Below are 10,075 nucleotides of genomic sequence, written 5' to 3' on the forward strand. Positions count from 1 at the left end.
AATTTATTCTGTACATTTGATTTATTAAAAAAAAAACTTCTCACTTGAGGCTTAAAAACCTCTAAATAAATATCTTGGGTTCAAATTTTTGTTCTTCCGAGTGACATTATTTCTGTAAACTGTTTATTGTTTAAAAAGGATTAGAGAGATTTCCACAAAACTTTCGCCGACAGGAGATCGTCTGGACATCTCCGAAATCTTAAGTTATCAAGAGAGATGGCTACCATTATGAGTTGGGCCTGTGGGATCCAGTCTCTTTGCTAGACCCTCCCTTAGCGTAAGGGTAATGGTGAGCAAGCAAGTGACATCTTTATCGTGGAAAGTAGTCAGTACACTGATTTAGTAACAAAAATCGAGGAATAAGGATGCAAAGTTGATGGTGTTTGAGAATACGACAACTGAGGCTGAAAACGCCAAGTGGGCGAGTTTTTTTTAGTAATTACGTAGACATAAAGCAAAAAGTGGCCGAGCGATTTTTCGTCGATTTTCAAGGTCTGACTGCACTTTTTGAATCCTAGGGCGATTTCTCATAAATGCTCTTAGCTACTTGCTAAGAACCCCTAGTCGGTAAATCTCGGCCATTCGACGACTCGTTTTCTGTCCACCATTCCGTCGCAAAATCTCTCTAACCAATGTACTAACTGTGTTCGAATCGATCTACTCAAAACTTTTTGCCGTTTTCTCTCGTATTCCGTCATTCCATCTTCGTTAGCATCCGTATCGCTATCACTATCATCAAATCCCATTAAGTCTCCTCCTTGCCTCTTGAAGAAGGCTCCCTCAGAAAGGTCAGACGGTTTGAAGACAGACAAGTATTTCTTGTAGCCGTTTAAGGCGAGAACAATTCCAGGAGTCACTTCACCAAACTTGTCCACATCCAGAATCTCGGCACACCACGCAAGGTTGTCAGTTATTGAAAGCCAGGTGAATCTAAAATTTGGGTTTCTGACAGAAATAAAACAAACAAACAAAAAATCAGGTAAATTTCTTAACTCAAAACTGCAAACAAGCAAACTTCCTCAAGCGCGTGAAATCGCGGGCGACTAAGTCGCGATTGGTTTCAGTTTTGAATCTAATTGTTGAGAAGGTGGCGCAAGTTTCTAGACCAATCACAACGAAGGGAAATATCATAACCAGCCAATGAAAACAACTCAAACTTGAGACCAGCACACTAACTCCTGCGCGGGAAAACGCGAGCAGCCAAGCCGCGATTGGTTTCATTTTTTAATCTGATTGGTTTAGAGGGAAGTACAGATTTTTTTGACCAATCACAGAGGGAGGTGATGGAAAACCTATCAAATCTAGTTGCTATAAACATACCCGCTGTGAGGATAAATCACATCGGCAAACGCTTGAATTAGAGGCAGCTTTACTACCTCTCGTGCAGTGGTAGCATCAACCAGCAGAGTAAATGTGATTTGACCCCGAGGGGCATCCCTGATTAGGGTCTTTTCGGTGCTGTGGTCCAAACGAAGGAGGCCCAAGACTGACTCGCTTTCTGGGGGTCTCTGGTTCTTCCGAGAGGACCCTTTGTACACCCTATTTATTGGCTCACTATAGAAATTGTAAAAACTTGGATTAAAAGTCTAACTTGTAGTGTTAGCGTACTTTTGGCAAGCGAGCGCCCAGCATTTCTTCCTGAACAGTTACGTTGGCATCTTGAATTTCAAAAGTAGAGGAAGTTTGGAAGAAGAAGAAAGTTCTACCAGGGCAGTTGAGCGATAGGCTAAATCTTGATAGCAGGGAGCGGGAGGAGCAAAACAAATCCTCGCATTTGCTCTTATCCTCCTCTCTTCGTCGACTCTCACCTTTCATTAAACATGATGGGCAGGTGAACGATCGCGAACTTGCAACGCTTGCTCATTCTGGGAGAGTAGAGCTAAATGAATCATTACTTACTTCGCACTGGGAATAAAAACACTGAAAACCAGAATGACTCCCAATCCACACAACAAGGAAAACAAGGAAATGGTTTCCCTCCTGAAAGAAAATGTAACGAAACGGATCAACATAATAAAAAATTGAAAATGAAACGACGTTCCTAAAATAACATAACAAAGAAGAAACAATTACCCCAGACGACATTTCAATACAAAGTCTATTTAACATGCATATCGTAAAATCCGACTTAAATATTCTTAATCAACAAAGATATCTAGAAGTTTCACCTCGGTGCGAGTTCGCCTCTTAACACCTTTGCGAGTTCGCCCCCCACCTCCCGCTAACAAACAAGTTCGCCCCTCGCGGTAAAACAAGTTCTCCCCCCGCAGCAAAACAAGTTCGCCCCCCTACTTCCACGGCAAACAAGTTTTCCCCCCGCTGCAAAAAACTTCGCCCCAGCTGCAAAACAACTTTGCTTATAAAAGTCCATCAAATTAAGACGAGTTAACGTATCGTACAGCTTCCAACACTCAACCCAGTTCTATTGCCATCACTTACTACCGTATGTATTTTTGGTTCCTAGATGACGCCGTGTAACTCAGCGCAAAACGTAAAAATACTGACTAAAACTTACCGATACAAAGACGATTTCACGAAATAATAGGCATCTGAACACCAGCTGAACAACAAAGATAGGAGTCCCTTTGAATAAAAAAAGAACAAAAAAGTTGTTCCCATTGTCATAAATCTAAACGAAGACAGAGCACCATTTTTTCCTTTCTTTCATGCGCGAGAAATCAATTTTCATCCACTCCTCTTTTTCTGGATATCAGCATTTCTCTTGTTGGTGTTATTTTTTTCTTTTTTCTTGATTGAGAAGATGTCGTGGTCCGTTGTAAAGCATTGAAGAGAGAGCGTTAAAGAAGAAGAGGAGCAGATGAAAACTGATGTCTCTTTACCTGTGACTAATTATATGTGCCTATAGATGATATTCCATCCCTGCCCTTGATTTACAAGCGTATGGCATCTTAGTTATCACACTTTTTGTTTATTAAAATAGTAAAAAAATCAGAAATCACGAAAACATAACGAAATCATCTGAAGGCATATCATACTTATTCCATTAAGCGATAAAGTTTTTTTTGTACTGAAACTCTACCTTGCCCAACTAAGTACAGAGTGGTTGCAAAGAAACTGCCTGTTCCTTTTGATGTTTCTTACTGATTTGCATAACAGCATACCAGCCACATTTTGATTATTGCAGCGTTGTTCGAGGCAACTGCGGCATTGGCCTATCGGAAAAACTACAGAAGCTCCAAAACCGTTCAGCCAGTATTTTATTGTATGCAAGCCACGAAGATGATCTTGACGAGCTGTTCCAGGAAATCGTTTGGCGAAAATTTAGTCTTCAAAGACTAGTAGCTACGTCTGTTATAACGAGCAAGATTTTATATGGATCGACCCCTCAATATTTCCAATCTCGAAATGATATTACTTCATACCAACTGAGGAATTCTGAGAATAAATTGGCTTTGTTGCTATTTTCTGGAACGGCCGCGAACTCCGATCACCAGTTATGTAAAACGAATTTAAAAATGAACTACGTCATTATAGCTTTTGAATTAGACACGGCATCTTAGAAAAGCGGATTTGATGATATGATAGTATTATAATCATAAGTTAGTTAGTTTAGATAGGCAGAATTAGATTTTTTATTCTCTTAGATTGTGCTGAAGGATTTTACCTTGTATAAATATCTATCTAGCACAACAATTTTTCTTTGGGGTGGGGAAGGTGGAGGAATTATCAAAGGGAGAGGGGTCAGGGTTAGTGGAACATTTGGGGTATATACATGTATGCAATGTTTGTGCAAGTGTACTCACTGGCGCATGCTCATTGTAGATCCGTGGAATACTTGAAGTATATCGCAACTTGCCCTCTCCAGACAGTAGATCTTCCAGCATGACAGACAGCCGAGCCTTGGTCAGCGGCTCTTCTGACTCATTCACACACCACCCCCCTGGAAGCCAGTCGTACCTGACTTGCTTTTGACCTTTGTTCCAGAGAACTATGACCTTAAGTTTAGAAAATAAGATCGTTAGTTCATGAGACATCAAGAGACATCATAATAGATGTCACGATTTAACGGTAAACGTAGCTAGCTCTAAATTAAGAGACAAATGGTTAAGGGGGTCATTTTCTAAAGAAACTGTGGTGCTGCGTCGGTGGGAGAGTATAACAGGGTAATTTAGTATTACTAACTGAGTTGATAACGTAAATCGGTCACCGCAAAGATTTTCAAAGCTAACGTTTCGAGCGTTAGCCCTTCGTCAGAGGTCTGGGTATGAGCCCTGCTGGGGATTGCTATGAAACCTTTTTCCAAGGCTCCCTCTTCTTCCCACACCCTCCAAGTTCCCAGAAGGGGTAGGGAGAGTTTATGGGAGGTAAGCTATCGACAACTTACACTATAAAAAGTAACTTCCTCTATACGTCTTTTGGAACAATTTCCAATAGGTTATGGAAAGTGATCCTGATATAAGTATCACCGACCCATTCAGCTGTGCCACGTATACCACGTTCTTCCCTCTTATCACACTTTGCTGGCCATCTGTGATCTATCACTATACAGAAACACAGCTAGTAACGTGGAGTCTATTTGTTAAGTTTACAATTGTTCATTTTTACCTTTGATGCTGTTTTATTCTCAGCGCAACTATCAGCCTTCACCCCATCTTTGAACTCTTCCACTAGATCTCTCTGCACATCTTCGTATATATACAAAAATTTCAACCGCCTCTCGGAGAGGTATTTTTTATCTGTTGCAAACAACCTCAGAGCAAGCTTCTCTTTGTCATTTTGGCCTTGTTTAGTAAACAGAACGACACACAGCCTGAAAGATGAATAAAGGAGGTAAGTTTCTAAAGAAACTGTGGTGCTGTGTCGGTGGGAGAGTATAACAGGGTAATTTGGTTTTATCGACTGAGTTGATAACGTAAATTGGCCACCGTAAAGAGTTAAAAGGCTGATGTTTCGAGCGTTAAGCCTTCGTCAGAGCGAAAGTAGGAATTGAAGGGTTTTGCGTGTGTTTATAAGCAAAAAATCGAGCTACGCTATTGGTGGGAACATGGTAACGAGAAAGACAAGAATAAATTTATCGAATGAAAAGCGTTCGTTGACACCGAGGGGATTAAGAGGGCCAGTTTGAAAGATAAATTTTTGTTCTGGAGATTTGCCGCTATCCAAACTGCCTTGATGATGGGAATAGCCGCAACGCAAACTTCCATAAGCTACTTAGAATGATTGGGAAGATTGAAAGTGTCTAGCGATTGGTTTGGATGCGTCCTTATCAAAGAAATGACGAAGGGCTCGAAACGCCAGCTTCGAAACTCTTTACGGTGGTCAATTTACGTTATTAACTCAGTTTATGATACAAAATTACCTTGCTCATTCTACCATAGGTTGTTTTACATAGTAACATGAATTTGGAGTGTAGATACATGTATATTTGTTTTATGATTAAGACACTGAGGGGAATCAAAACCTTTTACATAAACTGTATACACAAAAGCTATTAAAAACAATTTCCTAACCCTCACTTGAGCTCAACACATTTTCCTGCTTTATTTAGGCAAGCAACTAACCTTCGCTGGGATCTAAACCTCTCCTCAGGACAAAGTTCATCAAATAAAGACCTTGAAGACAGTCTTGGAAGGTGAAGATATTTGTGAGATTCAACTACTTCACGAAGTTTTCCATGCTTGAGCTCAGATGCCTGCAAGTGAAAATTCAAATCAAGTTATGATCTAACTAATTGCTCAATACTATTTTTTTTTCAATCATAGATTAAAAAATTATCAACACAATTTTACTAAGATGTGCAGTTTTCATTGACTAAATTTATCAAAATATTTAAATCATGTTGGAAACCATCTGAAATCTTTCCATGACCTAGTTTCAAGAAATGTTTTTTTTTTTTTTTTAATGAAGGTATGTGAAAAAAAAGACACTGATATTTTGATTTTCAATATGACACCCATTTGATTAAACCCAGCATCTCTACTTTAGTCAATAACAAATGACTGATCTTCAAGTTGATGAGAAATGCATATAAAAGAGCTTCTCAACTCTAACTAATTACCATGACAACCACATCTGGCACAGCCACATCATCCTTAAAGATCAACACTGTTGGTTCCTTAGAGTTCACTCTAAAGCGTTTCCTGAGAGGTTCTGAAGAGCTGTCAGTCAGCGATACAAAGCCAAATGACTGTTGTTTGCAATTTCTGAAAGCCACCAGATGATAAAGGAGTGAAGGATTAGGTTTGGGGGAAAATAGAATCACACTTGGTTTGTTGCTGATGCTTGTCGTCAAGAAAGAATCAAGACTACTGGCTGTAACCTGAAAAGATAATGTGGGGTGGGTTTAGTACAGAGATCTCTTGGTCTAATCATTACCATGATTGATTAACTAGGAGACTAAGAGACCCTTTCTCAAAAATCCTACTAGTAGTTACTGATCTCAAAAAGCTGATTGCGGTTTACCACATTCATATAGGAAAATCCACTATTATATCTTTGAAATCTAAAGAATAAAATTATCAGGGATTCTAAAAGTGTATACTGTTTTTTCTTTAGCTGATAGTAGCAATATCACCTTAGATTCTGAATTCTAATGATCCCTGAGAGTGATTAGCATTTAATTTCTTTGTACAATGTTACCGCGGAATCATACATTAAGATCACAAGAATGATCATTGACTAAAGAAACTCTTCATTGTTAAGCAAATTCTCCTTGTCATCAATTTGGGAAATGTATGAGAAGCAGTATGGAGAATATGCCTTTTGATGTTAGGATGTAAAGGTTAACCCTTTCACTCCTGGGAGAGTAAATGAGTTAGGACTTTCTCTGCACAATACCAGTACATAATAAAAAATTACCTTTTCAATTAAGCCACGTGGAAATAACTCCAGTACAAAATCCTTCAAACCCTGCACGGTAACTATTTCATTGTAGAACGCAACTCTTCCATTGATGACACCAATGATTGAGGGCACTCTTCCTGCACCCAATGCATCTGCCAAACGCAGACTCCTGTGGACATTGATTATGCCAATTCCCACACCAACTCTCTTTATTTTATTGGATGCTTCTTCCCATATCTCCTCAATTTGTGCACCTTTGATTGAAAGATAATTTTAAAAATAAAACACAAAGTTATGTGAGTCTACAATGTATTAGGATTAAGGCAATTTTGATTAAAAGATTCTGGGGATCAATATCAGTATCTGGGCAACTGGCCACCTACCCCTCCCCTAACTCAACAACAGTCAATTGATAACAAGTTAGGGTTAATGTTGGGTTAAGGGAGGGGTAGGTGGGCAGTTGCCCAGATACTGATATTGATCCAATTCTGGTATGATTTTTAAACAAAATTTGTTAATTTGTAGTCTGCCAGATACCCTCAAAATCAGCACTGCAACACGAGTGTTCTTTCCCCAATGGGAAAGGTTTGTCTGTTGTTTTGTTTTTAAAATAAAAACCACAAGCTATTCTTAATGTACATCTATATATCATTTGATGGAACAGTAAATTAACACCGCAACTCCCATGAGTGACCAAGACATAATTTCTCCTTACAATATCAATACAACATCAAGCAGACAAGTGACAAGAATAAAGAAAAATATCAATTAAGGGATTGTTAGTTGATCTAATGCCAAGTTCTCCAAGCAATATCATAAGAATTATATCAAAGACAGTAAGGGGAATTACAAATGAGATCTTGGAAGTGAGAGGGATGAAGTCAAGACATTAGGTGAAGACAAGCTCCAGTGTGTTAACTGGCTTCAAAAACAAGTTGCTACAACACTACAAAGGAAGGAGTCACAGAGAAAGTTTGTCTCAGGATACAAGGAATTTTCGTGAAAATCTTGTTCTGTGCAATAAAGTGTCACTGTTACAATCAGTCAGATGAATTCACATGTATTCAAACCAGCCACATTAATCAAGAAAATCCTCCACATCACATAAAGAGATTCTTTGCAGTGAGTTTTTACTGCAACATGTCATTGAGATGTGTCATATATTGTATCATGACCTTATAATCAACTTACAAGCAAAACACCAGTCTGAGATAATTTCAATCAAGTAAGGCTTCTCGTAACTCTCTGGTAGGACTGTCTTGTAGTAAAATCTGTCATTAATTTCTCCTGGTTTGGACCAAGAATTTTGAAAAGGCATTCCATTGAAGAAGAAGCTAAACCCACTGTGCGGATCATAAAATGGTTTTCCTTGTGGTCCACCATTGCCTGGCTGTGAGGTGGTTCCAAACATATCAAAATTCCTTTTTTTTTCTTCATCTGACAAAATCTGAAAATCAAAGCCACAGAGATCAGAGTTGGGATACTGGTATATAAACTTTTTTCTCTTTGAGATATCAACATATTTTAACTCTTTAACCTATGAGAGCAAATAATCTCTAAAGAAGCTCTTGATTGTTAAAAAAAATTCTCCTTGTCAGTACCAGAGGAAATTTATTGAGAAAAATATGGGGTTTATGGATACTAATGTTGGAGTGTGAAAGTTTAAAATAATTTTAAAACTTATGGATAAGCAACCTAAAAATTTCTTTATTAAGCTAGTAATAGACAAGATAATTTGCACCTGTAATATGATATGGAAAAACTGCATACCTTGTCAAAAACAACCCAGATACCCTAATACCTAGACCCCCAGGCTAGGCTTTTTTTTATCTAAAGTTGATTATTGCAAATTGTATCAAGGAGCCTTGAGGTTAATCCCAGTATAAATTTTGATTACATTATCATCACTCTCTGGGGCAAAACTTTTCTTAGGGACTCCTTAACCCTTAAACTCCTATGAGTGACCAAGATAGAATTTCTCATGAATATGAAAGCAATCTTCGCAGTAACAAGCAGTACTTGAGCAGTAGAGAAAATAAGGCCTGAAAAAACTGATGCCTGTATGGGATGATTTTCATATATTTACAGTCATAGAATTTCTCCTAAACCCTTTACACCTTAACATCAGAATGCATATTCTTCATACTGTTCTTTATACATTTCCTCAGCTGCTGATGAGGAGAATTTGTTTAACAATCAAGAGCTCCCTTAGTTGATGATCATTTTCTCTATTCTTGTGACTTAAATGTTTGATTCAAGGGAGTTAATGTAGGGAGAAATTGGATTCTGGTCACTCTTAGGGGTCTAAGGGTTAAAATATCTATACAATATCAAGCAGACAATTGATGAGAATAAAGAAAAACATCTACAGGGGGATTCTTAGTTGATCCAACACCACATTCTCCAAACCAACATCTTAAGAATTATATGACAGACAGTAGAGAGAATTACATCCTCACCTCATTAGCCTCATTGATTTTGATAAACATTTCTTGTGCTGAGGGATCGTTATTCTTGTCTGGGTGCCTAAAGGAAGAAAAATTTTTTTTTTTTTTTAAGATTGCACTACTCCTATATATTTAGCATCAAAAATATTATATCTCAAACGACTGCATCTTTTTAATACGAAAACTAAAAAAAAAATTAAGTGATCTCATTTAGTATTATCATGTCAAGAAAGGAAGCCCACAATAATTGATGCCAAAGCCTTTTAGATTTAGCTTCATGAAGTTAAACAATTCCTTTGCTTCTATAGCTCGACTATCTTTAACTTGTTGAGGTGCATTCCTCAGGTAGTGTCCCTGGTGCTTATTTATTTCTCCCGTCTGCTCTCTTTTGTGTAGTTGGAAATTGAGATTTCTCTACGCATGTGGATCGAATGTAAAAACCATAACAATCGCTTTCAGCCACATAAACACTTTGATTGGATAAACAGATTTGCTCGTCTCTTTAAGGAATGAAACAAATTCCATTCAAAAACAAAGATCTTTAAATTTTCATAGGCATTTACCAATTCCTCGCCATTTTCTTGTAAGCTCTTTTTATGTCTGCCTGGCTTGCAGAGCGAGTTACACCCAAAATCTTGTACGGATCTTCATCGGGTCCTAGAGCATCCACGCAAAGATAGTAAGGGAAGAAAACCAAAAGCAGTATGAGGTAGTTCCTCATCACCACAACTACGCTTTTCAAGAGCAGATCGGTGGAAATATCGAATGAAAGAAACTTCAGATTACAGTTGCCGCTGTGAGTTTTCACTTCTTTCTTTAACCGA

At 38.2% G+C, this 10,075-nt stretch overlaps 1 protein-coding gene across 1 annotated transcript; it reads right to left on the reverse strand.

Annotated features, from left to right (window-relative positions):
- Nucleotides 1-64: 64 nt before the first annotated feature.
- Nucleotides 65-10,066, reverse strand: LOC131786826 (dnaJ homolog subfamily C member 16). The gene is made up of 12 exons (XM_059103892.2): nt 9,815-10,066; nt 9,264-9,330; nt 7,996-8,251; nt 6,820-7,058; nt 6,020-6,280; nt 5,523-5,653; nt 4,567-4,771; nt 3,765-3,956; nt 2,516-2,583; nt 1,900-1,980; nt 1,321-1,554; nt 65-945 (listed from the first exon to the last, which is right to left on the reverse strand). The coding sequence occupies exons 1-12, from the start codon at nt 9,970-9,972 to the stop codon at nt 561-563; spliced, it is 2,277 nt and encodes a 758-aa protein (XP_058959875.2). The 5' UTR covers nt 9,973-10,066; the 3' UTR covers nt 65-560.
- Between the last annotated feature and the right edge of the window lie 9 nt (nt 10,067-10,075).

This window comes from Pocillopora verrucosa, chromosome 9, assembly GCF_036669915.1.
Source record: "Pocillopora verrucosa isolate sample1 chromosome 9, ASM3666991v2, whole genome shotgun sequence".
In the NCBI taxonomy this organism is placed as follows: domain Eukaryota; kingdom Metazoa; phylum Cnidaria; class Anthozoa; order Scleractinia; family Pocilloporidae; genus Pocillopora; species Pocillopora verrucosa.

Coding starts and splice junctions, on each gene's coding strand:
- LOC131786826 (XM_059103892.2), bottom strand. CDS start 9,972: ATGAGGAACTACCTCATACTGCTTTTGGTTTTCTTCCCTTACTATCTT. Junction 3,957..4,566: donor AGAATAAAACAGCATCAAAG/GTAAAAATGAAC, acceptor TCTAAACTTAAG/GTCATAGTTCTCTGGAACAA. Junction 1,981..2,515: donor GTGAAATCGTCTTTGTATCG/GTAAGTTTTAGT, acceptor ATTTTCTTTCAG/GAGGGAAACCATTTCCTTGT.